This window comes from Falco peregrinus, chromosome 8, assembly GCF_023634155.1.
Source record: "Falco peregrinus isolate bFalPer1 chromosome 8, bFalPer1.pri, whole genome shotgun sequence".
Lineage (NCBI taxonomy): Eukaryota > Metazoa > Chordata > Aves > Falconiformes > Falconidae > Falco > Falco peregrinus.
The window spans coordinates 11,777,701-11,795,706 of record NC_073728.1 but is presented as its reverse complement, the minus strand read 5'-3'; the positions used below and the strand labels follow the sequence as shown (position 1 = coordinate 11,795,706).

At 42.6% G+C, this 18,006-nt stretch overlaps 1 protein-coding gene across 1 annotated transcript in view; it reads left to right on the top strand.

Moving 5' to 3' along the window:
- UNC80 (unc-80 homolog, NALCN channel complex subunit) overlaps positions 1-18,006 on the top strand; it is a 129,877-nt gene that overhangs the window by 63,944 nt on the left and 47,927 nt on the right. Inside the window, exons 26-36 of the mRNA XM_055811761.1 lie at positions 142-307; positions 3,841-4,044; positions 5,553-5,653; positions 8,649-8,846; positions 10,528-10,635; positions 11,323-11,461; positions 13,810-13,991; positions 14,372-14,503; positions 15,023-15,209; positions 16,155-16,286; positions 16,806-16,949. Coding sequence (XP_055667736.1) covers positions 142-307; positions 3,841-4,044; positions 5,553-5,653; positions 8,649-8,846; positions 10,528-10,635; positions 11,323-11,461; positions 13,810-13,991; positions 14,372-14,503; positions 15,023-15,209; positions 16,155-16,286; positions 16,806-16,949 — 1,693 coding nt within the window. The remainder of the gene's footprint in view (positions 1-141; positions 308-3,840; positions 4,045-5,552; positions 5,654-8,648; positions 8,847-10,527; positions 10,636-11,322; positions 11,462-13,809; positions 13,992-14,371; positions 14,504-15,022; positions 15,210-16,154; positions 16,287-16,805; positions 16,950-18,006) is intronic.

The window sequence follows — 18,006 nt, the reverse complement described above, 5'->3', positions numbered from 1 at the left end:
ATGTCAGGGTAGATGGAGAACTGTGTGGTAGAAATAAATTCCCATCTAAAGCGGTTCTTCCTGAAGCTTCTGTGGTTGCAGTGGAAAGCATGGGGGCTCATACCGCTCGCACATCTGTGTGGTCTCTACATTCTGATACAGGATCTGGAGAGCTGCAGGCTGCGTCTGGACCCTGAGATGGATCGGCACAGGTATGAAAGAAAGATCAGCTTTGCTGGGGTTCTGGATGAAAATGAAGATTCAAAGGATTCCCTGCACAGCAGCAGCCACACCCTCAAATCTGAGGCTGGTTTCGAGGAGAAAAAAGGTTTGTCAGCACAATGAGGCTTTTGTATTCTCAGGGCTTGTGAAGTGGCGCTTGATTTTATGTTTTCATTTGCATAGACTGTGTTAAAAAGCAGGCGGCCATGGAGTCACGTGGCTTTGAATCATTTCTGAGATGCTTCTGGCCTTCTGGGTTCAATATAATAAATGTGAGAAGCAAAGATGTTAAATTTTACGAAACACTGCTATGACTGAAACCGATTGAGAGCATTGCAAGATTTCTAAAAAGGAGGATGCCTTGATTCAAACTGTCTCTCAGTGAGATGCTGAGAGAAGCATCACTATTTGATTCACTTTAAAAATAAAGATCAAAAGTGTTCTTGATTGGTTTTTATTCTGATTACAGTTTTTAGTTTTGGGGAAACCACAGAGGGAAGACTGTGATCTTTCTGTGAAAATTTGTACTGGTTTGGAAGTCATGGCATCTCACAGAATTAGTGGTTGATCACTTGATCTCTTGAATTCTTTGCTACCACATGAAAAACACACACATGTGTGGCTTTTGATGGCTAGCAGATTATTGTTACCAACATATTGTATACTGTACAAGCAAACCTCAAGCTCACTGTGTTTGCTGAGAACAGCAGATTGTTTCCATTTTTGAGCCATCTCATGCAAAACTCACATACTATCTGATGGTACAAGTGTTGCAATACAATAGACAGTCATCGTGCGTATTTGCAATTAGTGGCTAAACTGCTAGGCAGTTACCTGTAAATGATTCTCCCTCTAAAAAGTCTTGTAGAACTGTTTAAATTCTGTCTCATAATAGCCATATAAAGGTGTGGATGTTTGAATGATAATTTTGATGATTGCTTGAAAAGGATAAATGTTTGATGATCATTTGAAAAGGATAGAGTCTGTGGCTGGTTATCCTCTAGGAACTGTAATGTGTATTAATGATTCAGAGGAGCTTTTACTGACTTCAGGGGGATTTGGATAAAGTTTGCATTGTCTTCAGCTGTGACCCTGCCACAATTACTGGAGAAAATATCAGAACTGCATCCAAGACTCACATGGTGTAAAACTGCCTCCAAGATTGTGTCAGGTGAGACAGCCCATGAAGACAGCGAGGTATCCACCTGAGAAAGCTGGATAAACTCATGCTCAACCCCATTTTTTGTACCCTTGGTATATTGGCAGCCCAGAGAAGCGCACAGCCTTATGGTCTGTCTGACAGTCTAAGATCAGTAGGATAAGATGCCTCTAACTATTTAGATGAGGAAAAACTTTGTTTGGGGCTTGGGTTTTTTTGAAGGTAGTTGTGTCGATTACTTGAAACAACTTTTCAGCCTCTCGGGCAGCAGTCCCATCCACTGGGATGTTACCTGAGTGGGAGAGTGCCTATAAGCATACAGTCCTGCTGGAAAATGCTGGTCTCTAATTGTCCTATTTTTATTAGAGACAATGCTGACTTAGGTTTTCCTTCATGTGTTGTTGTGCTACAGGCATCATGCAGAATTGAGTTATTTTTGCAAAGACAGTATTAGCTTTCTACATCCTTGTCTCTGTCAAAATACATTTTCCCTGCAGTTTGAGCTTGATTTTTTTTTTCCCCACTCTCCCTTTTCCCTAAGCTGTCATGTAGTATTCCTTTACTAAAATTGCCTCTTTAATGCATTTTAGAGATGGGAAAAGTGATTCTGGTAGGAAGGCTGAATCCTAATATACTAATATACTCTAGGAAAAATATATTTGCAGTATTTTGGAAGGTAAATAAATGCAAGATAATGTTATATTTAAAATTACAATAATGATGTTCTTGTCTCTGGCCACAGCATATTCTTCTGGGGATCCGCCTGGGCCAAACATAACCGATGCTGAGGCATCTTTCATAATCTGCACTCTTCTAGATAAGAAAATGCTGTATGAATGTAACTAAATTTTTCTTGCCTGCAGTGACAGGTTTCTTTACCTCAACCTCTTTAATAAGTACTAATCTGTTTCCTTTCATTTTTTCCGGAGTGTTAAAAACTTTGCTCTCGTTGCTTACCCCAGGTGTGGCTTAACAGCTATCCAAAAGCTACGAGTTTACTGTATAGAATCTGCTCCAGGTAGGTCTGAAATACAGACACTAAAGCTAGGTAGAGGCAAGCTCTCAGAGGATCATATATAGTATTTGTGTGCTAAAATGGGGTTCTGCAGACTTCATGCAATGCAGTTACAAGTGTTTAAGTGGTTTGGTGTTCAGGGGAACTGAGCCACTGTATTGAGGCTAATCTGAACAGAATTCAAGCAGTAGAGATTGCTAAGGAACTCAGCGTGGTCACTTGGAGGGAGATTCTCTGGTCACTCAGCAGTGATTTGCCCAGCTCATTCACGAGGACTGAGGAGTAGCTCTCAAAAGCTATCCACCTGTCTTCGGCCAGGACATTAGCCACTGGAAATGGGAGTGGGAATTTGGTTCTGGAGGAATTAGGGGCACTCTCAGGAGTAAAGGTGTGTTTGATTTTTCCTGAAGCCAAACCACAATTCTATTAAAGTATTTTGCTTTCCCGTGGTATCCAAAAAGCTGTATCCTGTTCATTCTCAACAACACACCAAAAGGTAATCGATCACACATGGCCTTGCCTGATTAGATCTGCAGTAAAATGACTGAGTGTTGCAACATTTGGACTGACATTCTGCCATGTACTGCCTTTGAACTAAAAGGAGAATGAAAGTGCAAACGGTTGGTGCTTTGAACATTGAACCATTTCATGTCTGTGCTCATCAAAAATGCAGAGTGTCAATGGATGTTGTTAATGCCTGAAAGCTGCTGATTTGTCTGAAGGAGAGGATCTACGTGCTCCCGTTTCCTCTAAAGCATTCTAATGACGAAGAGTAACATGCAGAGACACGGATTTATGCAAATCTTACTTCAAAGAAGCCTTGCGTGCTAACCTCATGAAGCAGACTACTCTTCTGCAGTCACACGTGCTGTATGAATAAATAATTGATCCTACTGCAGAGCTCAGTGAGGTTTACAGAACCCAGGCCCACAGGAAAATAGGTTTGTCCATGGTGCCTTGTTCATGCTTGGGATTCAGCCATCTATCCCTAGCAAGAGGTGATTCTGCACTAATGTAAACCCCAGGGGCTGGCAAAGAAAACTGCAATTTACATCCTTTGGGCAGATCCTGTTTCCTGTCGGGAATTGATTCAAATTGGTGTAAATCGTAGGTTTTCTTTGTCCATATTTTGGGTTTCTATTAGAACAGCTGACTCTACTTGCTAGTGGTTGAACGAGGGCTAGTTCCAAATACAGACAAGGCCTGAGGTGACGTACCAGGTCTCCAGGAAATGAGGTGCTGAACACATTTCCGTAAAGCATCTTTACTGCCTGATTGACAGAGCTGCATTGGCGGTGGCTTTGGAAGGGAGGCTCTGGCCCCACATTCCTTGGTAGAAGAAAAAGACGCTGCAATACAGGCTGGCAGCAGCGGGTCGGGAGGGAGGGGAGGGCCAGGATATCTTTCTTTTTTAAATGGGGAAAAATTAAGGGGAAAAAAGTCCTTTTTTATTCTTTTAATACAGTTCCCAGCAGGAAGATCAGGATAGGAGGCTCCCGCTTGCTCCAGATTAAAGGAACCCGCAGTTTCCGGGTGAAGAAGGGGGGTTCCCTTTCCAGCATTCGCCGGGCCGGCAGCCTAAAGAGCACCAAGTTATCACGGCAGGACTCAGAGTCTGAGAATGAGGAGCTGCAGCTGTCCCACAGCAGGGACACTGTCACTGATATAGGTAACTTAGACGAGTGGGTGGAAAGGGAGGGGACAGTAGGCAGGACCTAAACTCTCGATGTGATTGCAGCAGAGCTAGAAATGATGAGAGACCCCCATCCCAGCAGGCTAGGAAAAACCTAGGCTTCTTCGTAGGGACTGCCTGAACTAGTACCTGGGAGGAACATGGTTCAAATCCCGGGTGCAGCGTTGGCTCCGTGCACAGGTTGTCAATCGAGAGCTCCGTGTTAGAGCATGAACTCTTGGAATGCTGATGCCTGCCAGCCAAACGCATGCTGTCTTTAGGGGAGCATATGCACGTGTGTATATGCACATACACACACCCCTAAACTGTATGATATAATGAATCCATGAGGTTATATGCATATATGGTATTTTATTGTCCATAGTAACAGATAGGAGATAAATATATATGTGAAGACATGCCCTTCATATTCTGTGTAGGGTATGATGTCATTGACATGTTGTGTGACATGTAGTATATATATTCCTATATGTAGAACATAACATGTACATGCTACATACTATATTTCTGCATATTGGCATATACATATATTTTTACAGCTTGCAGATGCTTTCCTTAGTCTTCGAAAGATGAATCACCATATATTTATCTTATGGAAACCAAATGCGCATCCTGCCACGAGAAATCTCCTTTACAGCTTAACTAAAGGGGCTCCCTCTGCTAGGGGTGTTAACAAAAAACTACAGTTTGGATACATTTGGAGCTGAAATAACCTCCCAGGCTTAATGGTCATTTTTATGTTGCCCATAAGATGCTTCAATATGTTAACATGGAGACTGGGATCACCTGTTCTGTAGACTTTGGCAAGTCACAGTTCACTTAAGGGAAAGAAAGGATTAACCACAATTCATCCCCAGCCATCTCTTAACAGCATTAATGTTAGTTTTATAGGAAGCCTATAGGTTATACAACAGCTGGAGGAAATACAGGGATCAGTGAAGTTCCTGGAGAAATCTCCCTTGCCTGAGTTCTTTAGGACTAGCATGCTAGAATCAGGATTTTTTTCCCCTTTCATCCCCACGACATTAGCAGTTTCCATGGGCAATTAGCAGTGATGTTGCCCATTGGCATTTCCAGTTGGATGCCACTTCTGGTTGGATTTTTGTTGACATTTTTAACCACAGAGCCCAGTCAATGCAGATCACTAAACCAACCATTTGCAGCATCTGAATGGTACAAATAATTTTTCTGACGTTTTTCATTTACCTTCTCCCCTTCCATTAAAGAAAAAAGCAGGGAGGGAGCAGCATTTGCTACTGACAAGATGGCCTGTGAGCCAAGTCTAAATGGTTCTTGTAATTGTCAAGCCAGCATGGTACAAGGATTGGGGAGGGGCGTCCAAACGCAGTCTTTCCAGTGTGGCATATTCTGTGTACTCTGGTCCATTCCCACAAGGCTGGCCTGGCTTACAAGTGCTGTCCTTAGTCTTAAAGCACATAGGGAGCAATAAAAACAACCACCTTTTGGGTATTTTTCTTTTGAAGAAGGGAGCCCTTGGAGCGCGAGTGAGCCTAGCATTGAGCCCGAGGTGCTGAGCAACACAGGCGCGGAGGAGAACTATCATCGGAACATGTCGTGGCTGCATGTAAGTATGAGTCACCAGCAGTGCTCTCAAGGATGGCATTTTCAGTAGGAATACCTTTGTGCTGGCATTAACCAGATCACAATCTGTGCTTTCTCCATATAGCATCAAGGATCTCAAGTGTAAACAAGCTGCAACCATTGGTAATCGTCTGCTGTTTCTAAAATGGACTAAACCCAGGAAGTTTTTGTCTTGCTTCCTCCATCTATTTCATATATTTAGTTTGTAAGGAAAAAGGGACTATTTCTCTCTAGGGGTGCAGGGACAGACTTGTTACTTCAGCTGAAAAATCCATTAGCTCAGTATCTCCAGCATGGCTAGTAGCGGGGGTAGGTCAGGAAGACTAATAGAAAGGACTACAGTGTAAACTGGGCTCCCAGCTTCTGGGAAATGGCATTTGAGCTGGAGGTTCTGTTGTGACCACTGTGTTCACTAACTACCAGAATATTTTTCTTAGGGAGTTTTTCCAGCCCCTTTTTGAGCCACTTTATATATTTTTATTTCCATTAACTCTGTGGCAACAAACTTAATTATGCATCTTGTGGGGAAAAAAAATGTTTTGGAGCACTTTCTTTGATTCCATTAGATGCGTTCTATCGCACTGTCTAACACAACAGGGCCTTGTGTAGTTTTGACTCTCAAACAAATGAGGAGTACAGCAGTGCAAATGTGGTTTGATCATGCAGGGCCTAAGACATGCATTTTGGTCATCTCCTATGTACCTATGATTTAGACATGCTAAAACTCAGTTGGGCAAGTCTACACAGTTCAATCCACTGCTGTCCAAGGACTGTCCACCTCTACCTCTGTTGCCGCATGACACGCTGTGATGGTGCAGTACAGTCAGTGTGTCCTTGTGCACATGCATTGCAGAAAAGTTGGACTGACTCCCTGTGCACAGATCGATTGTATCCTACATATATGTATGAGTTTTAACTTCTGAGTTGCCTTTGGGAAAAACAACTGCCAATAATGAGTTGATATACCCCTCTTTCCTGCAAGTATTTCATACAGTCTGTTCTCAACTGCCCCGTTCCTATAGGGTGTGGGCAAGAACAGGCTTAATCTGATACTGTGATGTCGGAAGCGGTTCTTGATTGTTGTCTTTTTTGGAAGAGGGTGGCAGGCCAGGGAATTTAGATGTCATGTCTTCCAAGCTAGTTCCTCAATCCCTGGACTACCCTGCTTCTCTGTCAGTACTCTAATGCTCTTCATAATGATTAGATCTCATTTGGAAATTCCAGTGTGCTAAACCAAGTATGTTAGACATGAGAGTGTGTACTAGGTAATGAGTTGCTCGAGGATAAAGGCATCTCCCTAGCTAGCAGCTTAGGATAAGTCATGGTGCATTTGCTCAATGTAGGAGGATGCATGGGCTCATAAATACGAGGTATAAACTGAAAGGAACTTGAGATGTTTGTCTCACTTTACATGTGATTAGCCTGCATAGAGGAAAGGAAGATTTGAAAAATCACCCGTTCCATTAATGCCACGCAAGTACCAGTATCGCATGAGAACTTTCTCTTTTTGTTTGTTGGAAGGAAGGTGCGGGTGGATGGTCACTCAAACTACAGGCAAAACAAAGACCTGCTTTACTTAATGGTCATGAGCAAGCCACTCAAAAGGATCACTGGCTCCAGTTGCTTCTACACAGGCACCAGCATTTCCTCTGCCTGTCCCTTATGGCAGCCCAGAGCATGATGTCCTCACTCTGTGTCAGTGTACCGTAACTACAAGTTATAACAGTGGAGCAAAGGCTGGGTAGAGGCTATACAGTGCTGATCAGATTTATACCATTTGCATGTTGATACAACACTATTGGCTTGAGTTATTCCTGATTGACCCCAAAATAACATGAGGCCAGAACAGGCATGCAAAGACAAGAATCCTGCATATGCAGCACAGACTTGTTTTAAATCAAGCTCCTGACTTTTTAGAAGCCTAAGTATTTGAGGGTTGAGAGTGAAGTGGCTGCCTTACTTGACAGAGCTAGTAGACTGCAGCTGCACAGACCATAAATGGATGGGAAAGGTGAGATAGCTTCTTTCTGGTAGTTCTGAGCATTTCTGCACTAGGTTGTAGGATGAAGAAGAGGATTCATAAAGGCCAGTTATACCTACAGCATGAATGGCTTGGGGCTGCCTGTGTGTTTTCCTCAGAGTGCTACTACTAAGTGTCTGGGTTTGTGTGTAACATGAAGCCCGATGTACAAAGAGCTGCTGGACTGAGCTTCACTCCTCTGGGAAGAAACCCTCTGAGTTACACCAGAGAGTAGACAGTGAAGTCTTGACTTACCTCAGGCTGTCTTTAATTAGTTTAGGGACTAATAGCAGTGCCACTGTGGCAAAGCAGGGTTCAGAATAGCTAAATGCACAGATATTTACTCTGTTTCTTAGATGGGTTTTTAGAGCTCCTTGTTTCCATATAGCAACACCACTAGATGTAGTAACTGAGCCACTAACATAAAGCCAGGCCGGGTGGGCCTACCCAAGCACAGTGAGGGAAGCATATGCAGAACAACTGGCACAGCTTACTCAAAAGCATACTGAGATGTTTCCTTTCCTACTCCTTGAAGGAAACTAACCCTCAAACTTGATGGGTTTGCAGCTTAAATGATGATTGAGTAGTTGACAATTTCTGGTCTAAGCCCTCATCTCAGAGTGACGATACAACAGCTTTTTGCAAACTGAGAGAATACCGTTTTCCTCAGCCTTAATCTTGCCACCAGCCAAACATCCACATCTACAGCAGCTCTGTCTCTTCATTTCCTTGTTAATACTAGTGTTTCTTTAGCCATGCCTAGCTAGATTGTAAACCACTTGTAAGTACGGAGCTCTGCACCGACACGCATGTCTTTTCAAAAAGCTGTGTTGAGCTTCACGGCTCCCCAGCTAGGCTGTGGGCAAGTTAGCTTGACTGTCCCCATCACAGGCTGTCCTACGCAGTTCGCTGTGTAATTCCCTTTCTATAAGTAACTCTTCTTTTTTCCCCCCCCAAGGTTATGATCCTATTATGCAACCAGCAAAGTTTCATATGTACCCACATTGACTACTGTCACCCACACTGCTACCTCCATCACAGCCGGTCCTGTGCTCGCCTTGTCCGGGCCATCAAACTCCTGTATGGAGACACAGTGGACTCTCTGCGAGAGAACAGCATGTTGAACAGTGTGGCAAGAGGCAAAAAACAAAAGGAAGTGAGTAGATAAAAAAAAGCAGAATGTTTTGGGGTTTGTCTGGGCAGGTCATAATTACCTTCAAGGACTGCATAATGTACTCAAACAGTTCTTTCACTACAAAATGAACACAGCCCTTGTAAATGCAGCTGTGCTGTAAAAAGAACTATTAAGTCATTTAGGATTCTGGAAGGAACGTAATCTGTATTGATTGGGAAGAATCTCAGTTGCTGATAAGGTTGTTTAAAAGCTTATAACCTGACTTAAATTTTAATGTTCTTTAATGGCCGCTACTTCTCAGCCCCTGGAGTCCAATCTCTGTTTTTTTCAGGGTTCACCTCATCTGTTAGTAAGAATCACTCTTGAAATTCCTCTAAAATCTTGCATAATTTCTTCCTTTTAGGACTAAACTCTCAGAACTGTTCCAAGAATTATATGCATTAGTATTTAATGTTAGTCTCTTTAGTGGCACATTTGTAATGACTAGTTCATCAGGTTATTCAAACAAGATTGTGCCTTTTTAGCCATATAAGTGGTGCCTTTAACTTCAGTGGAAATATATTTCTGCTTTCAGTGAAGTGCCCACCCAGGTACCAACTGAATCATGTCAACAGTTGGTTAATACTTTCATGTTCTTGACCACAACAGACTAAGTTATTCTGAATACTTGTAATAGTAGAGCCATTGAACTACTTTGCAGTAATGTTGAAAACAAAAGTGTTCACGAAATTCTCATGAAGATTTGAGTAAAGAGGTTACCATCCCTGTAAGTGGAAAATGAAGGAGTAGGAGAAAGTTCGTAACATTTCTTTGTCAACCAGCAGATTGTTTCCTGTCAAGTTGGAAAATCGAAGGGTACTTGTATGGAACAAAGCACAGAGCATATGAAACAACAGCTAATGATTCTACTTCGCTGAAAACTGTAACCCTTTGACACAGAGAAGTAGTGTGTCAGTTATTGAGGAAGACAGGCAGTCATTTCCCCTACAGAAGGCAGGCTTGAGATGAGCAGCTGGCAGTGTTCATGAAAGGCAGCAAAAGAACTCCGTGCATTACTGTGTGTTGTTTCATCTATAGCTTTGAATTGCAAGGCAAAGTGATACACATTTAATCATCCATCAAACCATCAAAGCCTTTAAGCAATAGCAAGGAAAAAAGAGGCTGGGAGGCAATAAGGTTTCCTACAAACACGTGCCCCATGTTTGTACAGATGAGACTGCGGGAGAGTGATAACTTCTGAATTTCATGTAACTGTAGACTTTTCATCCCAGTTCTTCATACTCTGGAATTCTTCAGGTGTTGTCATTCTCTGACTGCATGGACACCATTTCCACACTTATCTGGGATCCAGAGGAACCTCTTTTTTTACAGCTTGCAGAATGAAAAGCTGGAGGTAGCTGCAATATGCAGACCTGGCTGTGTGCTCCATGGGGCTTTGTGAGCTCTCTGGTAAACGAGGACCCCCTGTGTTAATCATCAGGCTACTTGATTGAGGAGAAAAGTCTGTGGCAACCCAGCATTCTGGGAAAAGTCCTTGGTATTGCGAATAATAAACATTAAAAGGATTTGTCATTATCACTGTCATTGACAATCTGCTAGGGACAACTCTCAGGCAGGTGTGAAATCTTTAGATTTTAGGAAATCTAAATGTGAAGTCCACTCTTTTTTTTTTTTTCTTTTTTTTTTTTTTTTTTCCTTCCAGTGCTCAGACAAGTCATGCTTGAGAACTCCTTCTCTGAAAAAGAGAGTGGTCGATATCAACTTGGAAGGGAAGAAGGACTCTGGAATGCTGAAATACATCAGGCACCAGGTACTGACCAGGCCGTATGCTAGTTAGGGAGGCTGATACATAGATGTCAGGTTACACTGCAACAAGAAGGAAAATGTATATGGATCTCCAAGCCTGTGTGAAGAACTGTTCCTGAATATGAATCAGTTCAGCTCTGCATATTTTCCCCAGCTGAGTAATGCTAAATTTAAGCCTCTTTAAGGAAACCCTGTCAAGAATCCTTCAAACATGTAGCTCCATTAAACTGCAGTCTGCATCTCTGGCTTCCTATAGGGACATATGCATCAAAACTGGGGATTAAAAAATAATAATAATTAAAAAACCCCACATATGTGTCCAAATACAACCTGTCAGTTTACAGCAATAATTTTCTCTGTTCTTTCTTGTTCAGTATTCCTGAAGAAGCAACAGGCTTTTCACAGACTTGTTCTTGGCAGTCCTTGATATTTTCATGGATCTGTATCACTGTTTGTGCACCACCTTGGGAGAGTCTGGCTTTCCTTTCATCCTCTTTATCAGTGTTTTTGTGACATGAGTGACTAGTACATGATTCAAGGAACTAGGCTGCAAACACTGCTCTTTCAGTGCAGGCTGAAAGCGATGTTCAGAAGAAGCCTTATCTGAAATGGCTGAAACAAGAAGTTAACAGTGGGTAATGTGCAGACCAAAACTAGGGTTTGCTGTAAGGCATGACTTGGTTTTTTGCAGGTAATGAGCCTCTCCCCTGCACCTTTGTCACTGCTAATCAAGGCAGCTCCTATCCTCACAGAAGAGATGTATGGGGACATCCAGCCAGCAGCATGGGAGCTGTTGCTCAGTGTGGATGAGCACATGGCTGGGGCAGCAGGTAAGAGAACAAAACCACTTAGTATGGCTAACCTTGCAAGACAGCTTTGTAATGGAAGAGTCTGAATGCCACCAAGGGTTTATTGGGAACTGTTTGGTTTTCATAGACCTGCATGTGTTTTTGGGCTCTGTACAAAAGAGGTAGTCAGAAGGATCAGGAAGGCAGTCTCTCAGACCCTGGTTGTGGTCCGTGATTAGAGAGCATCAAAATTAGTATTTGTGTTTAGTTGGATTTCTAGGCAGAGGAAATAGTGATTTTGTCCATCTAGAGTTTACTCAAGTGCTTTGTATGTTGCCTCATGGAAATTGTTAGTACCAGCTGAGGGCTGATACAAAAACAGAGAAAAGGGATAAGAGTGGAACTGTCATAGCCCCTCTGCTTTGTTGAAAGGAAAATTCTCATATTGCATGGAGACAGCAGCATTGCTCAATAAGTAGTCTTACGGTGTGGTATTTATCTAAATTTTCCATTTCCCTTTGGTATTAAATTGTGCAGATGATATTTGCTGATGACACATAGTTGGGAGTCATCTTTAAGACAGAAGATTAGAACATCATACACCTGTAAGAGTATTACCTTGAAGAAGAAATTCCAGATATGAGTTGAAATTTATTACTACAAAGTGTAAGATCATGTCCTTGCAAACTAATAACAAGGATTTTTCTGTTATGAGCTTGAATCTTCTCCACCAGTGCACAGTGTACTTCCTCAGCCGCAGGTCTTCTCTGTGCTCTTCCCTTCACCTTTGTCTTTCCCAGGCCAAGACAGGAAGAGAAAGGAGCGAAATAAAGAAAAGAAACAAACTGCCTGAAACTGCACTCTTTTCTCTCCTTCAGGTCCCTTTCTGGGGGAATAATTTTGGATACTCTTTCTTTCTTGTCAAAAATTTACCATGGCTCACAGGGAAGGGAACAAAGCTTTGCTACTTTTCCTGAGGAGTGCTAGCTGGCGGCTCCTCCAAAGCAGCCTCTGAGCTACCTCTTTCTCCATCTCCCATTCCTGAAGGAAGGTTTAAAATCGATTTGAGGGTCTGTAGTAGCTTTTTTAGTAGAGAGTGATTTCAGCCCAAGCATAAATCACCTTCATCAAGGTCAAAACCTGAAAACCTATAATGTTGCTATCCACAAGCTGAAGAACTTGTGTGTTGGTGTACAACAGCACCATCTACTGAGCCCTGCCAAGGCTGTATTTCTTTTTTTGGTTACCTCAGTACGAGACTATGAGTTCACACTTTTAAAATCAGTCCTACAAAGACTTGACATAGTTACATTGAAAAGATGAAAGAGTAGAAAGTTCTCTGAGCTGGTGAAACAGAAGGTCCCCACAGATTTGGAGCAGGGACGGGAGCCTTCACAGTGCAAGACAGGACCCAGGCAGCCAAAGAGCCGCCTTGTTTTTCTGCAATGTTCAAATGGCCTCCATTCAGCACTGCTCTCATGCCTGGCACCTTCTGAATAAGTGTTGAGGCAAACACGATGGCAAATGTCCTGTTTCTGCTGTGGACAAACAGCCATCAAATCTAGAGATATTGCCTCCAGTGCTCTGTGGTGAGCAACTGGTCAAAGCAGCCATGGATCCTCTGACACCCACCGAAATCCCACAGCAACACTGCTCTCTCTGCTTTTGTTTTGTGCTCAGTGCCCCTCAGACACCCATCTAAATTAATTGGCTTCCATCAGTCTGGAGCTTGACTATGTCTGTTTATACTACAATATGCTCCACTGAAATGACTATGGGCCAGCTCAGCTTCTATTGTGCTGTTTTCCGTCATGACCTAGTCCTTTGCCTTGCAATTCGTAGCAACCCCGTTTTCTCTTGGAGGCAGTTTGTGATGATTGCACGGTGCCCATTTGACTAAGAACCTTTCTTTTTGGTTTTACCTGTGAAAATAGACAGGTGAGACCTGGGGGCACTGTCTCCTGCTCTGAGGGGAACACAGAGCTTCTGTTAAACCAGTCTATATTAATCATCACAGAAATCACTTGGAAGCTGAATCTTTGAAAGTCAAACCTGATTATTCCTGTTACTTCAAGAGATGCTTCTTATTTAAATTAGTAATGACTGAGATTTTTCATGACAGGAGCAAAGCTGTATTTTATTTTAAAAGCAGGTTTTCCAGAAGCTTTTCCAAGCTTCACGTGTAATGCTGTGTGGCTCCAAAAGGTGGAATCGTGCGTGCTTGGTTTCATGAAGCAGTACAGTTTTTGCTAAGCCTGGTAGACTGCTGATCTCATTTCTGGAGCCAAGATTAGGTTTGCTTTGGTGGGGGTTTGTACAGCTGCAGTTTTTCTCTGCCAAATAAACAGATTCTTAAGGAAAACAGATGATCAGATGTTGTCTCCCTGCAGCCGCCATGTTCCTGCTGTGTGCTGTGAAAGTGCCAGAGGCTGTTTCTGACATGCTGATGTCCGAATTTCATCACCCAGAGACAGTGCAAAGACTGAATGCCATTCTCAAATTTCACACGCTGTGGAGATTTAGGTATCAAGTCTGGCCAAGGATGGAAGAGGGCGCACAGCAGATCTTTAAGGTAGATAGGACACGTGAAAGACAACATTGCTGTTTACAGCTTGCCTTCTGGGATAGATGTGTAATGACACACTGCCATGAAATTGCCTGAAAATCTGTTTAGAGAAAAAAATGGTTGTGTAAGTTACACTAGTGGGGGAGGTGATGTGTAGAACTCCTGTATAAAATGGGGAGAGTATAATGGGCACACAGGTCAGGAAAAACATCAGAGAAAGAAAAAAATGCTTGTCATACATGGTGTTACAGTGTAGTGAGATAACAGAGTTGGGAAAAAATTCCAGAGGTAATTAATGTCCTGGGTACTTTTGCTCATGTTTAATTAGCAGTACTGACATTAATAATAGTCTGCTGTAATTAAATGTCTTTCATGATTTTGTTTAGATCCCTCCTCCAAGTATAAACTTCACTCTGCCTTCTCCCGTCCTGGGAATGCCATCTGTGCCAATGTTTGATCCACCCTGGGTCCCTCAGTGCAGTGGGAGTGTGCAAGATCCTATAAATGAAGATCAGTCGGTAAGCAGACATTGTGAGAGTAAGCACTGTTTTTTCTCTGTAGCAGCATGGGGGAAGTTAAGCAAAAAGATGTGGACTAACTGAGTTTTCTTGTCATCCTCAGCTGGGAAAAATCTTGTACATAGTGCGTGTAGGGCACACAGAATTTTCTGCATGGGCATAAGGCTTTTCTGTTTGCTCACTGAGGTACTGTACTGCATATCATATCCCTGTGTGAGCAGTAACTCAGATCTTAGGAGCACACAGCTGTTCTCTCCCCAAAAGAACATTAGTTCACTTGAACTACTTGACAGACAGTTTTCTCTGTGGCATCTCTTGGGAGAAGTCTGCACCAAAGCTTGTTGTAGACATAACTGCAAGAGAAGTCTCCTGGTGAACCTCTGTTCAGCTAGCACTAGTCTGATTTGCATTTTGAAACTGAGTTGCTGAATGTCACTGAGGTCTCTGGCAGAAAATGCAGGATGCGTGCATCTTAACTAACAGCTTCAGGCTGTGTTTCTTCTCTTTTCTTCCTGACAGAAGTCATTTTCAGCCAGAGCTGTGTCACGTTCCCATCAGCGAGCTGAGCACATCTTGAAGAACCTGCAGCAGGAGGAAGAGAAGAAACGCCTGGGCCGGGAAGCCAGTCTCATCACTGCCATCCCCATCACACAGGAGGCCTGCTATGAGCCAACTTGCACACCCAGCTCAGAGCAGGAAGAAGAAGGTGTGCTCCAGGGCCAGCAATGGCATTCCAGGAATCTGAGAGCACCTGCCACCAACATAGAGCACTGCTTAGGGGTGTGATGTCCAGGAACATAGATTGTTAGTGTTAGAAAAGTCACAACCACATCCATTTGTTGAAGAGTCCAAGTCATTGAGAAAAAGTGTAATTAAAAATTTGTGCAAGAAAACCACAAAACCTTGGACATATTGAGTGCTCACAGTGTGACCCGAAGCCCCTTACCTTTTCTCCCCCAACTTCGGTGGATCTTGCCTGCATGTAACATCTCAAAGCTCCCAGCATCTTGCAGGATTGAATTTGTGACACTAGGAATGAAGTTTGCCTTTTCTAACTTTAACTGTTTAATAATTAAAGTATGGGAGGATCTGTCTTAAGACACATAGCTTAGGATAGACTGAATTGACCCTGGAGTTTTCTACCTTTGTGGTGGCTAGTGGGAGAGTCTAGATGACCCACTCAACCTCAGTACCAAACTTCCAGACAGCCAAAGTTATGTGATGTGATTCATGAAAAGCTTAGTCTTTGGGTGAGGATTTTCACTGGTCCAGGCTAGCAGCACAAAGCTGTCATTAAAGGCATTCCAAGGTATGTGCATTAGGTGAGTACAGTGATGTTCAGGTCTAAACATACACTGGGAAATCTGTGAGCAGAAATCTGTGAACAGGATGTAGATGAAAAGAAGTACAGAGCTGACTCAGTTACAATGTGACTCACCAAAGCATTGTTATGGAGCAGTGCTCTGCTGGTTCCCAAAGCATGAGCAAATTACTTATCTGACCAATCTTTACAGATTTTAAATTGTGCCTTTTGAGTGTCACCTGACTTGAATTTTCAATGTTCCAATTTGTTTGTAAGTGCTGTCCTCCAGAAAGTTCCCTAAAGTCTGTCAGTTGGACCTGGATTGACATTTCCCATTCTCTTTGTCAGTAGAAGAAGTTGCCAACCTGGCCTCCCGCCGTCTCTCTGTGAGTCCTTCCTGCACCTCCAGTACATCTCATAGGAACTATTCTTTCCGCCGTGGCTCTGTCTGGTCAGTGCGGTCAGCAGTCAGTGCAGAAGGTGGGTTGACTTCACTTTGAAGTGTCCTTTCCTGAGATTTCAGTCACTGGAAGCCTTTCCTGTTGAACCATAAAGCTGGTGGCATTTCCTTTTGCTGAATGTATTCCCAGGCTTGAGCCAGTTTATAATGAATTGCTGCCCTGCATTACCTTAGTCACCCCTGCTGTCACAATGTCTTCATCTTTCATTTAGACAGTAGTGCCATCGAAAGCATTCTAGCTTTAAAATGGTAATGAAATGGGATTTCATCAAAAAGAAAATGGGTTCCCTACAAGAAAAGAAATGGAAATGGAAAAAACATCTATTTACAATGAAAATTCTTGATCAAGAAGTTGGCTGGAGGCTCAGTTTCTTCTTGGGTAGAGAGCAGTAAACCTGCTGTGCTTGCACAGCGATCAGCCAGCCTATCATTTTTTGTTCTGTTTGTACAGAACCTAATATAAATGTTTATCTAACCTGCCTGGATAATACCAGAGCTTATTCACTAACACTCACCTTCTACTCTTCTTACTGCTCCAGATGAAGAACACACTACAGAGCATACTCCAAACCATCATGTGCCACAACCACCTCAAGCTGTGTTTCCAGCATGCATCTGTGCAGCAGTGCTCCCCATTGTCCATTTGATGGAAGATGGAGAAGTTCGGGAGGATGGAGTAGCTGGTACTGCCCTAGATTAAACTTCAAGGGGTTCTGGCTCAAGGGTGGTGGAACCTGTGAGGACTTTGAACAATGGCTTACATTTGTTAGGTGCCATAACTAAAGTGGAAAAGAGGTGTAACACAGTCACAATGTATTTGCTCACAGTTCGTGTTTCCTAGAAGTATTACGCACCGCATGTTGTTATGAGTATTAATGAATAATCTATTAAATCCTCACAAACTATTTGGAAGTAGATTCACAACAGAAATGTGAATTTGTAGGGTTTTTCCTTTTTTTTTTTTTTTCTTCACAATTTGTGTTTTGTTTTGAGAGTTTTTTGATCTTTTGGGGCCCTAAAAAAGCCATCGATTCAAAATATTGAGAAGTGAAAAGGGTCTAGTGAGGGGATCCCAGGATGGCAAGTGGCCTAAAACAGGTGTTTTGTGAGGAGTGGTTGCAGAAGCTGGGCTTGTTTGCTGTGATGAAAAGGAAACAGTGAGTTAGAGGAACTCTGACCTAGAGGTTACAACTTGGGAAGTTCAGGTCAGAAATTGGTAAGTGACTTCATAGCCAGGAGCATAGTGCAATTTCCATTGCTTGGTTGTCCACAGCAGTTATCAAGCCTTGGCTAGTCAAAGCCATGGTTGGCATAACCTAGTGTAGGTGGCAGTTCTGCTCTAAGCAGGGCTTGGACTAGAGACCTTCAGAGGTCTACTCCCATGAGCATTTATTTGATCCTATGACATGGAAAGCCACCTATATACAGCTTGAACTTTTTGGTTATGTTCTGTGATGTATTCGTAAAGTAATAATGCGGGGTTTTGTATTTTTTTCTCTAAAATGTTTGTAGATGGTGGAAGTGGATTGTTGCCCTTTCTTCCTTTCTCATCAGTCATCATGTCAGTTGATTGCACATTTAACTTTCTGTAACATTTTATATTCTGTTTTCAGTGGATGTAGTCAGCTACCTAAATAGTGTAGTTGTCATTTTGTGATCGGGAACTGAATACTGAAGACAAAATAATGAGTAATTCTCTGTTGTTACTAATCTTCACAGGATTGCAATTAATTTCACACT